Source organism: Elephas maximus, chromosome 3 (assembly GCF_024166365.1).
Source record: "Elephas maximus indicus isolate mEleMax1 chromosome 3, mEleMax1 primary haplotype, whole genome shotgun sequence".
Classification (NCBI taxonomy): domain Eukaryota; kingdom Metazoa; phylum Chordata; class Mammalia; order Proboscidea; family Elephantidae; genus Elephas; species Elephas maximus.
This window is the reverse complement of record NC_064821.1, coordinates 150,926,590-150,950,796: the sequence shown is the minus strand read 5'-3', so window position 1 is coordinate 150,950,796 and position 24,207 is coordinate 150,926,590. Positions and strand designations below refer to the sequence as shown.

The 24,207-nt window shown below is 39.3% G+C and overlaps 1 protein-coding gene across 3 annotated transcripts in view; it reads left to right on the top strand.

Annotated features, from left to right (window-relative positions):
- Positions 1-4,511: 4,511 nt before the first annotated feature.
- CDC7 (cell division cycle 7) overlaps positions 4,512-24,207 on the top strand; it is a 35,916-nt gene continuing 16,220 nt past the window's right edge. For 2 of the 3 annotated variants that reach the window (XM_049879826.1, XM_049879824.1), the window contains exons 1-3: positions 4,512-4,609; positions 5,253-5,444; positions 23,194-23,277. In XM_049879826.1, coding sequence (XP_049735783.1) covers positions 5,330-5,444; positions 23,194-23,277 — 199 coding nt within the window. In that variant the 5' untranslated portion in view covers positions 4,512-4,609; positions 5,253-5,329. Of the gene's footprint in view, positions 4,610-4,637; positions 5,104-5,252; positions 5,445-23,193; positions 23,278-24,207 lie in introns of those variants that run through there. The other variant, XM_049879825.1, reaches the window with a different exon arrangement.

Here is a 24,207-nt window from a genome sequence, read left to right as displayed (position 1 = left end):
GTTCAGCAGAGTATCGGGATACAAGATAAACATACAAAAACCAGTTGAATTCCTCTACACCAACAAAAAAACATCAAAGAGGAGATCACCAAATCGATGCCATTTACGGTAGCCCCCCAAAAGATAAAATACTTAGGAATAAATCTTACCAGAGATGTAAAAGACTTATACAAAGAAAACTACAGTACACTTCTGCAAGAAACCAAAAGAGACTTACATAAGTGGAAGAACGTACCTTGCTCGTGGATAGGAAGACTTAACATTATAAAAATGTTCTACCAAAAGTGATCTATACATTTAATCCAATTCCGATTCAAATCCCAACGACATTCTTTAATGAGATGGAGAGACAAATCACCAACTTCATATGGAAGGGAAAGAGGCCCTGGATAAATAAGGCATTACTGAAAAAGAAGAAGAAAGTGGGAGGCCTTACTTTACCTGATTTTAGAACCTATTATACCGCCACAGTAGTCAAAACAGGCTGGTACTGGTACAACAACAGATACATGGACCAATGGAACAGAACTGAGAATCCAGGCATAAATCCATCCACATATGAGCAGTTGGTATTTGACAAAGGCCCCAAAACAGTTAAATGGGAAAAAGACAGTCTTAACCGTCTTTTTTAAACAAATGGTGCTGGCATAACTGGATATCCATCTGCAAAAAACTCCGTGCACAAAAACTAACTCGAAATGGATCAAAGACCTAAATATAAAATCTAAAATGATAAAGACCATGGAAGAAAAAATATAGACAACGTTAGGAGCCCTAATACATGGCATAAGCAGTATACAAAACGCTATAAAGAATGTAGAAGAAAAACTAGGTAAGTGGGAGCTCCTAAAAATCATCCAAAGACTTTGCTCATCCAAAGACTTCACCAAAAGAGTAAAAAGATTACCTATGGACTGGGAAAAAGTTTTTAGCTATGACATTTCTGATCAGCATCTGATCTCTAAAATCTACATGATACTGCAAAAACTCAACTGCAAAAAGACAAATAACCCAATTAAAAAATGGGCAAAGGACATGAATAGACACTTCACTGAAGAAGACATTCAGGTAGCTAACAGATACATGAGGAAATGCTCACGATCATTAGCCATTAGAGAAATGCAAATCAAAACTACAATGAGATTCCATCTCACTCCAACAAGGCTGGCATTAATCCAAAAAACACAAAATAATAAATATTGGAGAGGATGTGGAGAGTCTAGAACACTTATACACTGCTGGTGGGAATGTAAAATGGTACAATCACTTTGGAAATTGATTTGGCACTTCCTTAAAAAGCTAGAAATGGAACTACTATACGATCCAGCAATCCCACTCCTTGGAATATAAAACCACCACTGCCGTCGAATCGATTCCGACTCATAGCGACCCTATAGGACAGAGTAGAATAAGAATATATCCTAGAGAAATAAGAGCCTTTACAAGAACAGATATATGCACACCCATATTTATTGCAGCACTGTTTACAATAGCAAAAAGATGGAAGCAACCAAGGTGCCCATCAACGGATGAAATGGATAAATAAATTACGGTATATTCACAATGGAATACTACGCATGGATAAAGAACAGTGAGGAATCTGTGAAACATTTCATAACATGGAGGAACCTGGAAAGTATTACGCTGAGTGAAATTAGTCAGTTGCAAAAGGACAAATATTGTATAAGACCACTATTATAAGAACTTGAGAAATAGTTTAAACTGAGAAGAAAACATTCTTTTGTGGTTACGAGACGGGGGAGGGAGGGAGGCTGGGAGAGGGGCATTCACTAATTAGATAGTCGATAAGAACTACTTTAGGCAAAGGGAAAGACAGCACACAATATAGGGGAGGTCAGCACAACTGGACTAAACCAAAAGCAAAGAAGTTTCCTGAATAAACTGAATGCTTCGAAAGCCAGTATAGCAGGGGCAGGGTTCTGGTGACCATGGTTTCAGGGGACATCTTGGCATAATGAAATCTGTTAAGAAAACATTCTGCATCCCACTTTGGAAAGTGGTGTCTGGGGTCTTAAACGCTAGCAAGCGGCCATTTAAGGTCCATCAATTGGTTGCAACCCACCTGGATCAAAGGAGAATGCAGAGCACCAAGGATACAAGGTAATTACAAGCCCAAGAGACAGAAAAGACCACATAAACCAGAGACTACATCAACCTGAGACCAGAAGAACTAGATGGTGCCCAGCTACGCTGCCCTGACAGGGAACACAACAGAGAACCCCTGAGGGAGCAGGAGAGCAGTGGATGCAGACCCCAAATTCTCATAGGACCAGACTTAATGGTTTGACTGAGACTAGAAGGACGCCCGTGGTGATGGCCCCCAGACCTTCTGTTGGCCCAGGACAGGAACCATTCCCAAAGCCAAGTCTTCAGACATGGATTGGACTAGACAATGGGTTGGAGAGGGATGGTGGTGAGGAGTGAGCTTCTTGGATCAGGTGGACACTTGAGACTATGTTGGCATCTCCTGCCTGGAGAGGAGATGAGAGGGTGGAGGGGGTTAGAAGCTGGCGAAACAGACATGAAAAGAGAGAGCTGAGGGAGAGAGCTGGCTGTCTCATTTGGGGGAGAGTAATTGGGAGTGTGTAGCTAGGTGTATATGGGTTTTTGTGTGATAGGCTGACGTGATTTGTAAACTTTCAGTTAAAGCACAATAAAAAGTATATATATATAAAAAATGCTGGTCCTTGGATCTCACACCCAGAAGTTCTGTTATAATTGTTCTGGGGTGCAGCCTGGGCTTCAGAATTTTTAACAGCTCCTCAGGTGATTCTAAAGTGCAGCCAAGGTTGAGCACCCGTGTTCTAGAACAGTGCTTCTCAAAATGTAAAATTCATGCAAATCACCTGAGGGTCTTTTATAATGCAGATTTTGATTCAGTAGGTCTGAGGTGGGGTCCAGGATTCTGAATTTCTTGCCTATGCCTGTTCGCTGCAAAAAGTACTAATGGGGATCAGGGGAGGGGATTACTTACTGTCTGGGGAGAAAGTGGATTAGGTAAAATAACTGGTATCTCAGTGGTGGCCTGTGCATGGGTTTTGGAGTTAGAATAATCTTAACTTTTCACACCAAAATGAATCTTTTCCTCCAACAATTTTAGCTATCCTCTCCAATGATCTTATCTCTGAAACCCCAACTTTCACCATCTTATGCACCACCCTTACCTTTATAACTCATACCTCCATTATACAAATTCTTAGATTACATACTGATTTCCAATCCATTGTTCTCCTGACTTTTATCTTTCTACCAACTTCCCTATCACCATTCCTCCTAGCCTCCTGGATTCCATGATGCATCATTACAACCACTTCCTTGTAAATACCCTGACTTGCACTCCCTCTGTGCGAAGTGTTAAATCCACCTATGTTTTCCATGTCTGCATTCTCTTGGCCTGAAAGTTACTTGAGAACCCTGATGCCAATGTCATAATCTTTCTCCCAGTTCACATTCTCACTCAGAAGATACTTCAGAACTTTTTCTCGCTCCTCCGACTTCTAATACCCCTTCCTGCCTTTCTCTCAGCTCATATTTTATTAAGAAAACTGATACGATCAGGTAAGAACTTATTTTCCAACCCATACAAAAATCACCTGCGTCTGAATCCTTCTCTTCTTTTCCTGCCGTTAAAAGGATGGTAATCTGGGTTCATTTCAAAGGCATATCCCCCTCCATGTGCTTTGAATCCATCCCTTCATCCTCCTTGATAACTTCATTCCTGTAGGTATTCCCTTTTTCTCCCACATCAACAATTTCTTTCTCTACTAGATCAATCTCTACTGTTCACCACTCCCTTCCCCCTCTAAGACAAAAACAAAACCTCAAGAACATCTTTCGTTCCTCAAAACACTCTAGTCTTTCTGCCTTATTACATCTCTGAAACTGCTCTTTCTCCTTTTTTATTTCTTTGGGGCGCTCATCACTATCTGTAAGAATTTTATTCATTTGTCATCGCCTCACTAGAATTTAGCCTCATTAAGTGTCGACTATTTTTTTTTTATTGTCTACCTTGTTCACCTGCCTACCTCATAGTCAAGCACTCAATAAATATATGCTAAATGAGCGCCAACTGTACTTATTTCTGTGAATAGTCATAAACAATCAGGAATTGGCATTTTGCGTTTGTGTATTTTTACCGGAAAGGCAGAGCACTCAACGGAAAGGAAGTAAAAGAGCGACAAAGTACACGTCTTTAATCCAGGCTGCCCATGCCTTGGTGTGGCTACGGTATGGAGAAATGTGTCAAGACTCCAGAGCCTGAGGCTTTCCTTTTTCTGAACTATAGTCTTTCCTGAAAATAGTGTTGGACCCTTAACCTAATGGTTCACTCTATTTTTTAGTAAACGATTAACCTCAGATTTTATTTCTATAATCGCTCTTCTAGCCAAGTAGCAGCTAGCAACGGCCTTGGGGGAAGAAACCTAACCTTGCTGCGCAAGCGCCTAAAGTTTTCCAGTGCGCATGCGCAATTGAAACAGCGCGGCGGGAAGTCTAGCGCAGGCGCGTTTGGCCAGCTGCTAAGTGGGGAGAGCCGGGAGCCGGCGACCCAGGCATGTGGGGAGCCACGGAAGTCGTACTCCCTTAAACCGTGAGTTTCCAACGGTTTGTTCTTTCTGAGGGACTAGAAATGAATTCGGAATTCGTGGCTAGTCTTGTCGCAGTGCAGTACCCCCACCCCTTCTGGTCCCGCTGGCCTGCGGCGGGAAAATTGCGCGTCTGCGCACTAAGCATCCGCTTCGTCTCTGGTCTGAGCGGAAGGTCCTGCCCTACTGAGCTCGCGGCCGGATAATGTCCATTCATTGCCCATTCCCTTCCTCCGCCCGCCGCTAGTGGCTCGTGGCCGTATGAGTTCTCTGCCAACTCGCGTGAGTCCCCGTACTAGCTTCCTGGAGTTCCGTCTCAGTGGTCACAGTTTCCTCCTTCAGTCCCCTTCCTCAGGTCAAACCGCTCCGGGCACCCCTTCCACGCCCAAATACAAACGTCAGCAGTTCCCCACCACCCTTCCCATCGCCGCCAGCTGCTGATGTCCCCCGACATGACATTCTCCCTTCGGCCCCCTGCCGGGATTTCTGGGAGGTGAAGGTAAAAGCAAATGGAATCCTTAGAAATAGTTCACAGTTTCTCTTTGGGGATTTGAACATACAGTGCTTTTAAATGTTTGTCCCTTTGGAGACAGTGGCATTTTTTGGTGCTTGCTTCGGTGAGTGATTTAAATTTCTCATCTTCTCTAGCATTCTAATTTTCCCAGCTGCTTTGCTACCCCTGTGGACATGACCTCTTAGCTGGCACTTTACATCCCAGTTTTGTGATGGAGGCGTCTTTGGGGATTCAGATGGATGAGCCAGTGGCCTTTTCTCCCCCGTGTAACCGGCTTCAGGTTGATGGCTCGTTAAAAAAAGATGAGCAGAGTTTTAAACTTCCAGGTATGTGTTTCATTCCAAAGATGTACTTAGAGGTAACAATTCTGAGTTTGTTGCTTTAAAAAAAAAATAACTCGAATCTTTAAAGTGAGTTGTATATTTGCGTAGGAACATTTTACAAATCAGTAAAGCTTTATAAGATCTAGATTTAGGATTGGATTGCAGTTTAGAAAGAGGATTGTAATCCTGTTTTGTCATTGTACAGATGAAGTTGCTAAAGTCTGAACAATTACCCATTGCCACCGAGCCTTTTCCAACTCATAGCAACACTATAGAACAGAATAGAACTGCCCCGTAGAGTTTCCAGTGAGCAGCTGGTGGATTTGAACTGCCAGCCTTTTGGTTAGCGGAAGAGCTCTTAACCACTGTACCACCAGGGCTCCAAAGTCTAAACGTTAGTGACTGCCTGATAACACCAAGTTTGTTAATGCCCAACCTAGAATTTGCCTCTTCCTAGACCTATGGTCTTATCTCTTCTCACTGTATTGTCTTAAGCTTGACACTGGAGGGATCTTTACTAAAGTATTCAGAGGCAGAATTCACTGACACAAATACATGAAATGTTTGTAGCAACAATAAAGCACAAAACCTGTGGGAGCACCGGCCGCACCCAGTGGTGGCTCAGTGGTAGAATTCTTGCCTTCCATGCAAGAGACCTTGGTTTGATTGCACCGCATATGCAGCCACCATTCCTGTCAGCACAGCGAATGTTTGCATGTTGCTGTGATGATGAACAGGTTTCAGCAGAGCTTCCAGACTAAAACAGACTAGGAAGAAAGGCCTACTTCAGAAAATCAGCCAGTTAAAACTCTGTGGTTCACAGTGGCCTGATCCGTAGTCAATCATGGGGATGGCACAGGACTGGGCGGCATTTTGTTACTGTTGTACATGGGCCATTATAAATTGGGGGCTGATTGCATGTCAGCTAACAACAACAATCCTAGATTTTATTGAAAAATACAGTATAATTTACTTGATTGTTAATCTATTTGAATAAAAATGTGTTCCAAGTAATATATTTTTGCTCTTTTCCTGCCACTCCAAGTGCTTTGGTGGGGGAAGAAGAAAATTATGGTCTCATCTGAACATGTCTGTTACTAAATCTGTTAAGCATCATTTTTATTGAACACCTGTACATGTTGGAAGACAATTCTCCATTAAACTGTCATGGCAGCTAACAACAATGTATCTCAGTGTGTATCATGAAGCATTGTTTGAATTTATCCCAGACCTTGGGGTGAGGAGGAGAGGGTCAAACAATATCTAGTCTTGTACACTAAAATGTTTGTCTTCATTCCTGTTTTAGCACAGTGCCTGGGACATAGTAGGCATTCAGTAAATATTTGTTAAATGGAGGAGTTCCAGTTAACTGTTATTATTATTTTTTTTTTTTCCTTAAAAGCTGGCTAAGTCTTTTCCATCTTTCTTTTAAGTGAATTTAGTGTTTGTCCAAAGCCGATTAGTTTTGGCCTTTTGTCCATGCTCAGTGTATACTTATGCTTCCTGACTGAAAGTAAGCTCATTTTTGGTCTCAAAATGAGTACATTTCGTGGGTTCCCTAATTTTGGTGATGAATCCAGGTTACCTATGCTCAAAACTGTAGAGTTGTTACGGAGTTAATGCTTTGTATTTGCTTCCTAATCTAGTTCACCCAGCATTGTCTTCTTTCTTTTTAATGTGTATAGCATTGCCTCTCCATTCCCTCTGCCACCACATTAATTCATCCCTTTATCACATTGCTCCTTAATTGTAATGAAGTTTCTTACCTAAACTGCCTGCTTTCACTTCCTTTCCACACTCCAGTTCATCTCATACACTGGTACTAATAATCTTAAAATGCCCCTTTTGTCCAGTTGAATGAATGGTGTTCCTCTTCCATTTTTCTTAAGATTACCTGTATTTAACAATTCAGCCTTATTAATCATTTGCCACATCATTGTGCACTGCCTTGTGTTGTTATTCCTGTATTTTGAATCTCTTCAATGTATACTATAAGCTCCTTGAAGACAGTGTCTCCCATAGCTACTGACTTATGTTGTGTCCTAGGCAGGGTGCAAAGGATGAATCTGATTTGGTTCTAGTATTATGTTCAAAAAAACCAAAACCAAACCCAGTGCTGTCAAATCGTTTCTGACTCATAGCGACCATACAGGACAGGGTAGAGCTGCCCTATAGAGTTTCTAAGGAGCGCCTGGTGGATTCGAACTGCCAACCCTTTGGTTAGCAGCCGTAGCACTTAACCACTACGCCACCAGGGTTTCCGTATTATGTACAGGAGAACATAATATTCTAATACTCTTCTGAAAATCTTGAAAGAGTGGGGAGAATTTTATCCCATATTTCAAAAATTCTGGCCTTTACATGAAGGAACATTGAATAACATTGTAAATAGTGTCTTCGATAATCTATAAAATATGCTGGAATTTTATTTACATGGTTCTTTTTTACATGGCCCGTAATAAAATCTGAGGTTTTTATCGAAAATATAACTCAGTTCCATAAGGAATAAAGCGATGAGGTCTAGGCACTTAACTGTCTCATGATCTAACTTGGTATACTTTCCCCTGATGGACTAACTCTTGGATGGTGGGACTTGTTTTACATATCTTTGTGTTCTCAGAATCTAACTGTCCGGCTCATGGTAGGAACTTGAAAATATTTGAATGAATAATGTAATGTAAGGATGTAACACAATACCTGGAGTAATGGGTAATGAATAGCATGGTCTTTTTTTTCGGGGTAGTTTTATAACCCTTTTTCTTGATAAAGCTATACATCTTTATTGGAGAAAAATTAGAAAGCATGTAGAAGCCAAAATAAGGAAGTAATTATCTATAACCCCATATCCAAATATTGCCACCATTGACATTTTGTAGTCACTTAGTCTTATTCTGTATACATATGAAGGTGCCCTGAGGACACAGTGGTTAAGCTCTCCACTGCTAACCGAAAGGTCTGTGGTTCAAACCTGCCAGCCAATCTGCAAGAGAAAGATGTGGTAGTCTGCTTGCATAAAGATTACAGCCTTGGAAACCCCATGGGACAGCTGTACTCTGATCTGTTAATTGCTATGAGTTGGAATTGACTTGACAGCAATGGGTTTGGTTTAAATACGTTTTTAAAAGCTAAATTGGGATCATAGTTAACCTATCATTTCTAGTCTCTATTTTTTCTTAGCAATATATCTTGAACATTTCTTATGTAATTAAATATTCCATATCTTGATCTAAGTTGACTGCCTAATGTTCCATTGCATAGTAAGCATTTGCTTAATTACCTTTGGCTGTTGGACTTTTAGATTATTTCCCATTTTTTGCTGTGAAGAAAAATGCTACAATGAACAAAGTACCTGCCATAGTATAAAGGATCAAATGTTTATTGTTTTATTCATTCAGAAACTAGTTTTTTTTTTTTTTCAATTTTTTTTTTTTTTAGTGTCTATGCCAAGTAAAGAAGATATGTTCAGTGAAAAAATAAAGTATAAACTATATACACACAATGAATGTCTCCTCTATCCTGTTGAACTGTACCGAAAGCCCTTAGGCCGTGCTTCTGAAGTGGGTTATAGTTAGGGTGACCTTCCATCATGGTTTGCCTGAGACAGATCCAGATTTTGCCTATTGTCACAGTGTAGTTATTATTTGTGCCCCCTTTCTTTCTTGAGTGTCCCAGTTTGGACTAAATTATATGATCTTCCTGGTTTAAGAAGGTATAAATCAGACAGTACACAAAACCCGGCATAAACATGATATATATTCCTGGAGCGTCAGTTTTACACCATGGTAAATAATGAAAAAGATTTCATTTATTTGATAAATACTTATAAATGTGTATTATGTGCAGGCATTTTTCTAGGTGCAGAAGAAAATCAATTCATAAAATAGACAAAAATCCGTGCCTTTAATCCAATGGAGAGATATAAGACAATAAACAAAAGGAAAAAATTCAAAAGTGATTAGTGCTATGAAGAAAATATTGAGAGAAAGGGGAGTGTTGGGGGAGGCAATTGTGATTTTAATCAAGGTACCCGGTCATAGAAAACATAAGTGAGCTGACAATTGAGCTAAGCTTTGAAGGTGGTGAAGGTGTGAGCTATACAGGTATCTGGGGAAGAACATTCCAGGCAGAAGGAACAGCAAGTGTGAAAACCCTGAGATGGGATTGTGCCTAGAATTTAGGAACAGCAAGGACGTTGTGGCTGGACGCGGGAGAGTCATGGGAGTGAAATCAAAGAGAGATGTGCAGATGAAGGTTCTTTGGCTTTTGTATGGAGTGAGACCAGGAACCATTAGAGGGTTAAAGCAAATCACTGTGGCTGCTGTGTATGGGCAAGGATGGAAGCAGGGAGAATAGGAGGCTATTGCTATATTAAAGCCAACTCAAATATATTATATAGTAAAAGATGAAATTTGCATAAAGTTTCAAAATAGAAACCTAGACGCTCATGTATAAAACATGGGCATTTAAATCAATATTTAGCTTGTCTGGCTTAGACTTTTCAGCATCTTCCCCCAAATACTCAAAGTACATATTTATCTGCCTCTGCCCTTGGTAGTATTTGGCAGCTTTTTTTTTTTTTAATTGTCCTTTAAGTGCAAGTTTACAAATCAAGTCAGTCTCTCATACAAAAATTTATATACGCGTTGCTATATACGCCCAGTTGCTCTTCCGCCTAATGAGACAACACATTCCTTCCCTCCACTCTCTCTTTTCATGTCCTTTCGGCCAGCTTCTGACCCCCTCTGCCCTCTAATCTCCCCTCCATAGAGGAGATGCCAACATAGTCTTATGTGTCTACTTGAGCCAAGAAACTCATTCTTCACCAGTATCATTTTCTATCCCATTGTCCAGTCCAATCCCTGTCTGAAGAGTTGGCTTTGGGAATGGTTCCTGTCTTGGCCTAACAGAAGGTGTGGAGACCATGACCGCTGGGGTGCTTCTACCTCAGTCAGACCCTTAAGTATAGTCTCTTTAGGAGAATTTGGGGTCTGTATACCACTTTTTTTTTTTTATCCCACTGCTCTTCTGCTCCCTTAGGGGTTCTCTGTTGTCTTCCCTGTCAGGGTAGTCATTGGTTGTAGCCAGGCACTGTCTAGTTCTTCTGGTTTCAGGCCGATGTAGTCTCTGGTTTATGTGGCCCTTTCTGTCTCTTGGGCTCATAATTACCTTGTGTCTTTGGTGGTCTTCATTCTCCTTTGATCCAGGTGGGTTGAGGCCAATTGATGCATCTTATATGGCAGCTTGCTAGCGTTTAAGACCCCAGATGCCACTCTCCAAAGTGGGGTGCAAAATGTTTCCTTAATAGATTTTATTATGCTTGTTGACTTAGATGCCTCCCGAAACCATGGTCCCCAAACCCCTGCCCCTTTACACTGGCCTTTGAAGCATTCAGTTTATTCAGGAAACTTCTTTGCTTTTGGTTTAGTCCAGCTGTGCCAATCTCTCCTCTACTGTGTGTTGTCTTTCCCTTCACCTAAAATAGTTCTTACCTACTATCTAATTAGTGAATACCCCTCTCTCTCCGTCCCTCCCTGCCCACCCTCTAACCATCAAAGAATATTTTTTTCTCTCTTTAAACTGTTTCTTGAGGTTTATAATACTGATCTTATACAATATCTGTTCTTTTGCAACTAATTTCACTGAGCATAATGCCTTCCAGGTTCCTCCATGTTATGAAATGCTGCACAGATTCATCACTGTTCTTTATCGATGCGTAGTATTCCATTGTGTGATTATACCATAATTTATTTATCCATTCATCCATTGATGGGCACCTTGGTTGCTTCCATCTTTTTTGCTAAACAGTGCTGCAATGAACATGGATGTGCATATATCTGTTCATGTAAAGGTTCTTATTTCTCTAGGATATATTCCAAGGAGTGGGATTGCTGGATGGCATGGTAGTTCCATTTCTAGCTTTTTAAGGAAGCACCAAATCGATTTCCAAAGTGGTTGTATCATTTTACATTCCCACCAGCAGTGTATAAGTGTTCCAATCTCTTCGCAACCTCTCCAACATTTATTATTTTGTGTTTGTTTGGATTAACGCCAGCCTTGTTGGAGTGAGATGGAATCTCATTGTAGTTTTGATTTGCATTCCTCTAATGGCTAATGACTGTGAGCATTTCCTCATATATCTGTTAGCTACCTCAATGTCTTGTTCAGTGAAATGTTTGTTCATATCGTTGGTCCATTTTTTAATTGGGTTATTTGTCTTTTTGTAGTTGAGTTTTTGCAGTACCATGTAGATTTTAGAGATCAGGCGCTGACTGGAAATGTCATAGCTAAAAACTTTCCCAGTCTGTAGGTAACCTTTTGACTCTTTTGGTGAAGTCTTTGGATGAGCATAGATGTTTGATTTTTAGGAGCTTCCAGTCATTTAGTTTTTCTTCTGCATTGTTAGTAACGTTTTGTATACTGTTTATGCCATGCATTAGAGCTCCTAATGTCCCTATTTTTTCTTCCATGATCTTTTTCGTTTTAGATTTTATATTTAGGTCTTTGATCATTTTGAGTTCATTTTTGTGCATGGTGTGCATAGGCCTTGTTTCCTTTTTTGCAGATGGATATCCAGTTATGCCAGCACCATTTGTTAAGAAGACTGTCTTTTCCCCATTAACCGATTTTGGGCCGTTGTCAAATATCAACTGCTCCTATGTGGATGGTTTATGTCTGGATTCTCAATTCTGTTCCATTGGTCTATTTATCTGTTGTTGTACCAATACCAGGCTGTTTTGACTACTGTGGTGGTGTAATAGGTTCTAAAATCCGGTAGAGTGCGGCCTCCCTCTTTGTTGTTCTTTTTCAGTAATGCTTTACTTATCCGGCGCCTCTTTCCCTTCCATATGAAGTGGGTGATTTTTTTCTCCATCTCATTAAAAAACGTCATTGGAATTTGGATCGGAATTGCATTGTATCTATAGATGGCTTTTGGTAGAATAATCATTTTTTCAATGTTAAGTCTTCCTATCCATGAGCATGTTTTTCCACCTATGTAGGTCTCTTTTGTTTTCTTGCAGTAGTGTTTTTTGGTTTTCTTTGTATGTCTTTTACATCTCTGGTTAGATTTATTCCTAAGTATTTTATCTTCTTTGGGGCTACTGCTGTAAATGGTATTGATTTGGTGATTTCCTCTTCGATGTTCTTTTTGTTGGTGTAGAGGAATCCAGCTGATTTTTGTATGTTTATCTTGTATCCTGATACTCTGCTGAACTCTTCTGTTAGTTTCAGTAGTTTTCTTGAGGATTCTTGAGGGTTTCTTGTGTATAAGATCATGTCATCTGCACATAGAGATACTTTTACTTCTTCCTTGCCAATCTGGATGTCCTTTATTTCTTTATGTAGCCTAATTGCTCTGGCTAGGACTTCCAGCGCAATGTTGAGTAAAGGTGGTGATAAAGGGCATCCTTGTCTGATTCCCGATCTCAAGGGGAATGCTTTCAGACTCTCGCCATTTAGGATGATGTTGGCTGTTGGCTTTGTATAAATGCCCTTAATTATGTTGAGGAATTTTCCTTCTATTCCTATTTTGTTGAGAGTTTTTATCATGAATGGACATTGAACTTTGTCAAATACCTCTTCTGCATCAATTGATAAGATCATGTGATTCTTGTCTTTTGTTTTATTTATATGATGGATTACATTAATTATTTTTGTAATGTCAAACCATCCCTGCATACCTGGTATGAATCCCACTTAGTCATGGTGAGTTATTTTTTTGATATGTTGTTGAATTCTATTGGCTAGAGTTTTCTTGAGGATTTTTGCATCTAAGTTCATGAGGGATATAGGTCTGTAATTTTCTTTTTTTGTGGTGTCTTTTTTTTTTTTTTTAACCTGATATTGGTATCAGGGATATGGTGGCTTCATAGAATGAGTTTGGGAGTATTTCGTACTTTTCTATGCTCTGAAATACCTTTAGTAGTGGTGGTGTTAACTCTTCTCTGAAAGTTTGGCAGAATTCTGCAGTGAAGCTGTCCGGGCCAGAGCTTTTTTTTGTTGGGAGTTTTTTGATTACCTTTTCAATCTCTTCATTTGTTATGGGTCTATTTAGTTGTTCTACCTCTGTTTGTGTTATTTTAGGTAGGTAGTGTGTTTCTAGGAAATGATCCGTTTCTTCTAGGTTTTCAAATTTGTTAAGAGTACAGATTTTCATAGTAATCTGATATGGTTCTTTTAATTTCAGTTGTGTCTGTTGTAATATCGCCCCTCTGATTACTTATTCGGGTTATTTGCTTCCTCTCCTGTTTTTCTTTTGTCAGTTTGGCCAGTGGTTTATCAATTTTGTTGATTTTTTTCCAAGAACCAGCTTTTGGTCTTGTTAATTCTTTCAATTGTTTTTCTGTTTTCTATTCCATTTAGTTCTGCTCAAATTTTTATTTGCCTTCTTCTGGTGCCTGAGGGTTTCTTTTGTTGCTCTCTTTCTATTTGTTCAAGTTGTATAGATAATTCTTTGTTTTTGACCCTTTCTTTTTATATGTTTGCATTTATTGGTATAAGTTGACCTCTGAGCCCTGCTTTCACTGTGTCCCAAAGGTTCTCATAGGGAGTGGTTTCACTGTGATTGGATTCTATGAATTTCTTTATTCCGTCTTTAATATCTTCTAAAACCCAGCCTTTTTTGAGCAGGGTACTGTTCAGTTTCCAAGTGTTTGATTTCTTTTCCCTGCTTTTTCTGTTGTTGATTTCTACTTTCATGGCCTTATGGTCAGAGAAGATGCTTTCTAATATTTCAGTGTTTTGGACTCTTCTAAGGCTTGCTTTATGACCTAATATGTGGTCTATTCTAGAGAATGTTCCATGTGCACTAGAGAAGAAAGTATACTTGGCTACTGTTGGGTGGAGTGTTCTGTATATGTCTATGAGGTCCAGTTGGTTGATTGTGGCATTTAGATCTTCCGTGTCTTTATTGAGCTTCTTTCTGGATGTCCTGTCCTTCACCGAAAGTGATGTGTTGAAATCTCCTGGTGTGGTTGTGGAGCTGCCTGTCTCACTTTTCAGTGCTTTTAGAGTTTGTTTTATGTATCTTGCAGCCCTCTCATTGGGTGTGTAACCATTTAATGTGGTTATATCCTCATGGTATATTGTCCCTTTAATCGTTATATGGTGTCCTTCCTTATCCTTTGTGGTGGATTTAACTTTAAAGTCTATTTTGTTTGAAATTAATATTGCCACTCTGGCTCTTTTTTGATTGTTGTTTGCTTGATATATTTTTTTCCATTCTTTGAGTTTTAGTTTGTGTCCCTTAGTTTAAGGTGTGTCTCTTGTAGGCAGCATATAGATGGATCATGTTGTTTTATCCATTCTGCCACTCTCTGTCTCTTTAGTGGTGCATTTAGTCCATTTACATTCAGCATAATCTTGGATAGGTATGAATTAGTGCCATCATTTTGATGTCTTTTTGTGTCTGTTGTAGGCAGCTTCTTTTTCCCACTTAATTTTTTGGGCTGAGTAGCTTTATATTTATATATTATCTTTTCCTCTTATTTGTTGTTGTTGATTTTGTTTCTGCTGAGTCTCTATTTTTTCCTTGTCTTTTATTTTGATGTGTAGGCTAGTTTATCTCCTTTGTGGTTACCTTAATATTTACCCCTATTTTTCTAAATTTAAACTTAACTTTTATTTCTTTGTATTGCCTTGCCTTCCTCTCCATATGAAAGATCTATGACTACATTTCTTAGTCCCTCTTTATTTTTTTAATGTTGTTTTCTTTTACATAATAACATTGCTGTTTCCCTGTTTTGAGCATTTTTTTATCTTGATTTATTTTTGTGATTTCCCTGTCTGGGCTGACATATGATTGCTCTGTCCAGTGTTCTAGTCTTGGGCGGATACCTGATATTATTGATTTTCTAACCAAAAACTCCCTTTAGTATTTCTTGTAGCTTCGGTTTGGTTTTTACAAATTCCTTAAACTTCTGTTTATCTGGAAGTGTCCTAATTTCACCTTCATATTTAAGAGAGAGTTTTGCTGGGTATATGATTCTTGGCTGGCAATTTTTTTCCTTCAGTTCTTTATATAAGTCATCCCATTGCCTTCTTGCCTGCATGGTTTCTGTTAAGTAGTGCGAACTTTTCTTACTGACGCCCCTTTGTAAGTGGCTTTTCCCTAGCTGCTCTTAAAATTCTCTGTTTATCTTTGGTTTTGGCAAGTTTGATTATAATATGTCTTGGTGACTTTCTTTTAAAATCTACCTTATGTAGAGTTCGATGAGCATCTTGAATATATCTCATCTTTCATGATATCAGGGAAGTTTTCTGCCAACAAATCTTCAACAATTCTGTCTGTATTTTCTGTTATCCCTCCCTGTTCTGGTACTCCAGTCACTCGTAGGTTATTTCTCTCAATAGAGTCTCACATGATTCTTACGTTTTCGTCACTTTTTTGATTCTTTTATCTGATTTTTGTTCAAATATATTGGTGCCAAGGGCTTTATATTCAAGTTCACTAATTTTGCCTTCCACTTGCTCAGTTCTGCTCCTCTGACTTTCTATTGAGTTGTCCAGTTCTATAATTTTATTGTTAATGTTTTAAAAAATTTCTGATTGCTGTCTATCTGTGGAGTTTTCCAGCTTATTAAATTTTTTGTTATGTTCCTGAGCAACCTTTTTAATTTCTTCAGCTGCTTTATCTGTGTGTTCCTTGGCTTGTTCTGTGTATTGCCTGATTTCTTTCCTGATGTCTTGAAGGGTTCTCTATCTTAATCTTCCGTATTCTGCATCTGATAATTTCAGGAAGGCACTTTCATCTAGAAGATCCCTAGATTCTTTGTTTGAAAGCTTGTTGAGGCAATCATGGTCTGTTTCTTGATGTAATTTGATATTGACCCTTGTCTCTGAGCCATCTGTAAATTATTGTATTAGTTTATTTTATGTCTGCTTACTGTATCTTAGCTTCTTGCTTTGTTTTGTTTTGATATGCCCAGATGGGTTGCTTGAGTGTTCTAGCTTGATTATTTTCACCTTTGAAGCTCTGACATCCTGTCACCAGATGGCTAGAGCTGTTATCAAGTATACAAGTCTAGGAGTCTATTCACTTTTCTTGTATGGATTCACCTCAGGTGTCCAGGTAGCTAATCATCAAGTGTGTGGTACAGGCTCTGTCCTACAGTCTTAGAGGGGCAGGGGTGATTAGTATAGGTACCGATATCTGGTTGCAGCTAAGAATCGCCCCCCAAGTGTCTCTGAGGAAAGCATGTCCCTCTTCCTTAGAGCCTACAGGTGAGTGGGTTCTGCAGATGGGCACCCAGAGTTTTTAGTTGTAAGGACTGGGAGATACGAGTTATCCTTGGACCACGGTTGCGGGTGGCTTGATGACCTGAGTGGAGCCACCAGTCCTTAGGCCCCAGATGTGGGTAGGTGAGGGCCCTGTTTAATAGGCAAAGCGGTGTCAAACGTCAAACACCTGCCTCTCCACTGCACAGCTGAAACAGTTGTAGTCTGGCAACAAGGGCCTATTCTACTGAAATAGGCCCACATAGGTCCATGCAGGGGGGAAAGGTACTCAAAGTCCACAGACCGTTTATGCCTGGACAGGAGCCGCTTCTGTCCTGAGCTACCAAGTTTAGTGGAGCTGGCAAATTATCTTTTCCCCCAACTGTGAATTTATTCCTTCTCCAAGGCCAGGAGGATGGCTCTAGGCAGTGAACAGGACGTATCTCAGGCCCAGGGAAATCAACAGCTGCTGAAACTGGCTTGGGAGCTGGGGGACACGGCAAAATATAAGCAAGTACTTAGCTTTTGCTGAGAGCGCCGTTCTTCTCTGGTTCCAGAGGTGGGAGCAGGTTGTGTGGCTGGCTCCTTCTCCTGGAGGTAACTGCGGCTGAAGGCTAGTACCAGGCCGCTGCAGCCACTTCCAGGAATGGTGCGTGAGGGCTTCCAGCGATTCTGGTCCAGTAACTCCTCTCTGCCTCTGAACCTTCTCTTCCTCCCCCTGCTGCTCAGTTCATTTTCTAACTTTGCCTTTTATGTTCAGGGCTCCTAGCTTGTCATACTCCTTTCACTTGTTGTTTCAGGTCTTTGTTGTGAGGGGGCTTGCCGGAAGTGTCTGTCTATTCCGCCATTTTGGCGTCACCTCCTATTTGGCAGCTTTTGACGTGAATGCTCTTTTCTGGTGTCCCCTCTGATCTCCCACTTTAGAATTTGAAGATGTCACATTCACTTTGGTTGCCAGAAAGTTTTACTGTTGTTAAATGTCACGGTTGCTCAGCAGTGACAAGAAACCTTAATGTAAACATATCTTGTGTTCTGTAAAGATGGGTGAAAAAAAAAAAAAAGATGGGTGAGTACGTAGTAAATCAGTAGTGATGAGTGGAAGCACATTAAGCGTATAGAGTCACTCACATGGCTTATGCATGACAATCTTTTCTCATTATGTGTATTTTCTTTCTGTTGATGGCTAAACATTAACCAGCATCTGTATTCCTATTTGCCAGCTCATCCTTATGCAAAGAGAAGTGCCCAAGTATGGAAATCATAGGAAAATCATAGGCTGTTGTGGTAGGAAGGGAGCATGAAGTTCATCTAGTCCAACCCCTTTGTTTCACGGGTTAGGAAACTGAGGATTTAAGTGGTTAATGGTAGTAAGAGGAGTTGAATCCAGATGTTTAGATTCCAGACTTTATCTGTGCTGCCTGATAGAACTTTCTGTGATACTGGAAATGTTTCTGTATCTACACTGTCACATATAACTAGTGCAACTGAAATGAATTTTTAATTTTATTTAATTTAAAATAAATAGCCACATGGAAGTAGTGGACAGAGTGGCTCTGTATCATCCTACTGTAAAGCTTTCAGTATTATTAATCACATGCACACGTTATGACATGCATACGAACACTTCAGTAATACATTTAGTAATAAAAAGGCTGCAAAGAGGTTCTTAAAAACTTTCATCATCTAATGTCCTTCTCAGAAATGCTGTCTAACTGGTATATCTCCAGTACATACATAAAAAGGAAAATACACATTTAGGGCCTCTCTCTTCTGAATCACTTTTTATACTCAGACTCTGATGCCCTACCTCCCCACCACCTCAACATTGTCATCTGTACTTAAAAACCAAATATACTCCCATCGAGTCAGTCCTGACTCATAGTGATCCTATAGGACAGAGTGGATCTGCTCCATAGAGTTTCCAAGGCTGTAATCTTTATGGAAGCTAACTGCCATGTGTTTCTTCCACGGAGCAGCTTGTGGGTTCAAACTGCTGACCTTTTGGTTAGCAGCTGAGAGCTTAACTACTGCGAGAGCTTAACTACTGCGCTGCCAGGGCTCCTCCTCTGTCCTTAGTGATAAAGAATTTCTTTGAAGAATCCATTAAAAAAAAAAAAAAAAGCCTTTGTTATTACCCATTGCTGTCAGGTTGGTTCCAACTCTTAGCGACCTGATAGAACAGAGTAGAACTGCCCCATAGGGTTTCCAAAGGAGTAGCTGGTGGGTTAAAACTGCTGACCTTTTGGTTGGCAGCTGAGCTCTTAACCACTGAACCACCAGAGCCTTTGTTAATAGGCTTCTGGAAAAAAAAGACCATTTAATGTGGAGCTGGCCTACATTTGAGTTCCACTTCACCACCTCCATTGCTCCTGTCTATCAACATTTGGCTCTTAAAGATTAAGTGAATGCTCCTGTATGTTTTCCTGGAGTTTCTTCTAAGTTTTCCTGTAAATTTTGATGTTGGCCCATAGCAGTTGTAAGATGCATCCCAATTTCAGCGTTGTTAAAATTGTCTTAGAATCAAAGGAATCTGATGTCAAATTAAGCATACCATTTTAGTACCCATACGTGATGCCTTTCCTGTGACACTGTGGAATTTGAAACTGTTTGAAATCGACACTTACCAGGAAAGATTTACTTGACTTTGGCAACTGACTCCTTGAAAGCGATCTTTTGGTGTTGGCTTCCAGAGGTGGTGTGGTAGTTGATGCTGTCTTTGGCTTCACTCTCTAGTGATTGCTAAACTTTTGCTTTTTCTACAGCTATCTCTGAATGCCCGTAATAATGGTAATAATTGAGCAAATGTACCAGGCATTGTTCTAACTAAGAGCTGAGGGTCCCACAACAAGATTGGGTTGTGTTTTAAGTCAGTCTCTTTTGAGATACAAAAGAAGCAAGCAGAGAGACAGGGGGACCTCATACCACCAAGGAACAAGAGCCAGGAGAATAGAGCATCCTTTGGACCTGAGGTCCCTGAGCTGAGAAACTCCTAGATGCGAAGGAAGATTAATGACAAGGACTTTCCCCTAGAGCCAACAGAAAGAGGAAGCCTTCCCCTGGAGCTGGCACCACGAATTTAGACTTCTAGCCTCCTAGGTTGTGAGAGAAGAAATTTATCTTTGTTAAGCCACCCACTTGTGTTTCTGTTAAAGCAGCACTAGATGACTAAGACAGGAACTAAGGCTCACAGTATACCAAAAGAAGGTTATACCAGCGGGTAAATAGTGGGGCCAAGATTCTAATGTAGGCTTGCATCTCCAAAACTAGCAGTCAGAATTTTATATTGCAATCCATGAAGCTTCTCCAACCCACTTATGAAGCAGTTAGGAAGGTAAGGGTAATTTAAGTACATTTTTGCCTTTACTTCCTGAACTCTTCCCATTTCCTTAGATAGGTTGGTAAAGTAGACAGAACACTGAGCTAGATGTTCATAGTCTTTTATTTGATCTCCAGCTTTTAATGATCCTCCTCTCCTTCAGATCTGTCCTCCACTTACCATTTTCCTGCTTAAAAACCTTCCATAGCTTTCACTTGTACTCCGCCTCCCTCCTCCAGCCACATTGAACTTCATCTCTCCCAAATAATGCATGCCTTTTTCCTTTTCCATGCCTTTACGTACATAGTTTCTTCTTCCTGAAGTGTCTTCCTAAAATGTATTCTTCCACCTTTTTTAAGTGGTAAATACTGCAGAACAATCAGCCGAAGATGGCTTCCCACTCAAGAGGAGTTCATTTACCCTCTGTTATTACAGTTATCTCATTGTGAGCTTTTAATACGTGTCACCTCTGCTAGATTAAAAGCTCCTAAAAGCTGTACCAGATTTCTTCATTTTTGGTATGCCCACTGCTGAGCGTTTTTAAAAACATAGTGTTTGTTACGTGAATGAGTTTGTAGATTTACCAGCAATACCTCTGAAATTAGGCAAGTGATTTAGCTTCCTGGAGTAGTATTTCTTATCTGAAAAATCAGAATAATACATCCTGATCTGCCAATATCACTGTACTTTTGTGGAGATCTGAAAGGATAATGTGTGTAAAGTGCTTTGAAAATATCTTAAACTGTTAAACTATGCCGAGTATTATTGTGATAAAGTAGCTGATGCTTGCTTAGATACTATAATAAAGTCAGAAGATTCTTAGGTATGTAGCTCTCTTTTCTATCCAGTAGTTTATTGTACTTTGTATTATTGCTTCCCCTTATTTTGTAGCAAGCTTATATTTACTTAAAAGTAGCAGTTTAGCACCTGTCAAGGATAGAGAGTACTATTTGGTAATTTATATGTGTGTGTGTGTGTGTGTGTGTGTGTGTGTATTTCTTTTTTAATAAACATTTCTGAGAGCTTTAGTAGACGTCTCTGAGGGTATACTGTGAATAGTCAATACATGAAACTTTTCCAAACCTCTAAGATTTTGTCACAAATTTTGGGGAACCCTGGTGCCGTAGTGGTTAAGTGCTACAGCTGCTAACCAAAAGGTCAGCAGTTCAGATCCACTAGGCACTTCTTGGAAACCCTATGGGGCAGTTCTGCTCTGTCCTATAGGGTTGCTATGGGTCAGAATCGACTCCATGGCAATGGGTTGGTTGGTCGTATCAGATTTTGTACCTTTTGAGGAAGGAAGTAGTTTTGAAGAAAAGTATGTTGTGTCCTTGTCGTGCCACCTAGTGATTGCAGCACAAATCGTTTAGTTTTTTTAAATTTATGTTCTTCATTGTGTTGTATTCTGTTTAACGACAGTATATATGTTAGTATGTAATTAACAAGAGTACAGTCAGATGCAGACCATCAGGATACAGGATTCCTCGTGTTGCCCTGTAACCACACTCACTTCCCTCCTGCCCCCACCCCTTCCTTAAACCCAGGCTAATCTGTTCGTCATTTCTGGAATTTTATCATTTCAAGAGTGTTGTATAAATACAAATGTACATTACATAACTTTCCGGGACAGCCTTTTTTTCACTCAAATTAATTCTCTCAAGATTCATCCAGGTGGTTGTATGTAACAATAGTTTCTCTTTACCGCTCAGTATTATTCCATGGTATGGATGTGCACAGTTTATTTAACCATTTACCTGTTGAAGGACATCTGAGTTACTTCTAGTTTTGGCTATTATGAATAAAGCTGCTATGAACTTTCATATACAGGTTTCTGTGTAAACATAGGTTTTCAGTTCTCAGGGATAAGTGTTGACAACTGCAATTGCTGGGTCTTACGATAGTTGCCTGTTTATTGTTTTTTAAGAAACTGCCAAACTCTTTTCCAGAATGGCTGTTCTATTTTATATTCCCAGTAGCAATATATATATGTGAGTGATCCAGTTTCTCTGTATCCTCTCCAACATTTGTTGTCATTATTTTAAATTTAGATATTTATTTTATGATTTAACAACAGGGTTCCAACTTACGATGACTCTGTAGTCAGTCAGTTCTGGCATAGGATGAATACCTCTTTTTTTTTTTCAGTTTTCGTTATTATTGCCTTTTATTATCAGCATGTTTATAAATCTGATCTTTATTTGTCTTTGGGACTTAGAAACATTACATGTAAACTTGCAGATATATTTTGATACATGCCTACATAAAAAAAAATACACAAATCATAAACATTTACCCCCGTGATGAAGTAGAATAGGACGATGTTGGCTTTTTGTCAGTCGTGGTAATAACTCAGCTTGTGAAAGGTTCTGGATCATCTGAATTATCCCTGGGAAAGGGCATGGTGTTTCTAGTTAGAAAATTACTGAGAGTTGTCTGTATGGTCCTTTTCTTTTTTTTCTACGTATTATATTTTGTAACATCTCACTGAATGCTTCTTGAATCTGCCTATCGACTTCAGCAAAGCGATCAGCGTTTGGGTCTGTGTTTTCAAGCAACTGAAGCTCCTGAATTAGTTTAGAGAAAACTCTACCTAATCCTTTTACTGTAAAATTTTTTTTAACAACTTCTTTGCTTCCTCTTCTCGTTATTTCTTTCTTCTTCGGCATTTCTTTCCTCTTCAAAATTCATCAAGTCCTGGCCTGTCATTTCCCCTGCTTCATGATCTATGAGCTGTTCTGCATCGGCAATATCAAGTTCTAAATTCAGGGCTCTTGCCATATGGACGATTTTTTCCACAGGACTCTTCCATCGTATTATCCTGATCAAATGCTTGGGGCGTGTTCACGTAACTCAGCATTTTTTTCCATATCCCCTGCATGCATTTTCCTATAACTTCCTCCCAAGAACATGCAGTGTTCCAGATATACTGATGGTCCTGAGTGTGGTTTGTCATAACTTGCATACATCATAAGTCGGGAACTAACTGGAGCAGTAATTTTATGTGTGAAAATACTGGTTACTATCAGTTTTATCAGTCCAAGAGGAGTGTGTGAGTTACAGCAGCTTAATGGAGTTTTAATTATTCTTGTCATGGTCTCAGGGTTTGTTAAAACTTTATTTGTAATTGATTCGTCATGTTCAAGAATTCATTTCGCCAAGTCTTTTTAAACTATCAGTTATACATTCATTAATTATAACTATAAATTCTTGTTTCCCTAATAGGTGTTAAAAAAGATATTGAGAAGCTTTATGAAGCTGTACCACAGCTTGGTAATGTGTTTAAGATTAAGGACAAAATTGGAGAAGGTAATTTTGGGACATACCTTTACAAGGTTTTTTTCCTTGCTATTTTCCTGATGTAATCTTGATCTTACTATTATTTCTTATTGAAAAATATACCCCTTATTCTTCTAAAATATTAAGACCATGGCTATATTACTAATTGTGTTAACAGCTTTTCTGTTTTCCTATAATGAATGAAGGAATAAATATTTTTAATAAAATGAGCAGTCCTACTTTATTGTATTATTAAAAGTATTAATATACTAATTCTAGATTATCATAATAATTATTTAAAATGAGAAGTTTAAGATTCAAATGGGATGATTTGATCAAGGAAGTCAAATCTTTTTCCCTCTTTCTCCATTGCAGTTAGGTAGAATAATACATTGAAACATATATGAAGCCTAAGATGGCAAAACAATGAGAGTAGTATAATATTTACAGGATGGTCAGTATTAACATAAATACCATTGAGAGGTTAGCAGTCATATTGATTGATTGAAGGGTGAATTTGGCACACAGGTACAAAAGAAAAGACAAAGTAAAAGATGGTAGAGCTTTTTGATGGCCATGTTGAGAAATGCCTGAATAGTAAAAACTTCCAGTTACTTGATTACTTTTTTTTTTTAACAGTAAAAACTGTCAGATGAGAAAAGGCTGGGTCAGTGGGGGCAGAGAAATGATAAAATGAGATGATTTGGGATTGTAACTCAGCAGATGTAAGGAGCAGATCTTTATTTAATTCTCTTTCTCTTTAAGTTAGGGTTCACAAGCTTTGTTCTGGAGAATACTAGTGCCCCCACCCCAACAAATTGATAGCTGTTTCACAGGGAGGGTGTTTTAAGGCTAAATAAATTTGGGAAATGTTGCATGTTACAGCTCCCTCTTGGTTATTTATGATGTACTTAGCACATTAAGGAGCCCTAGGTGTTGCAGTGGTTAAGAGCTCTGCTG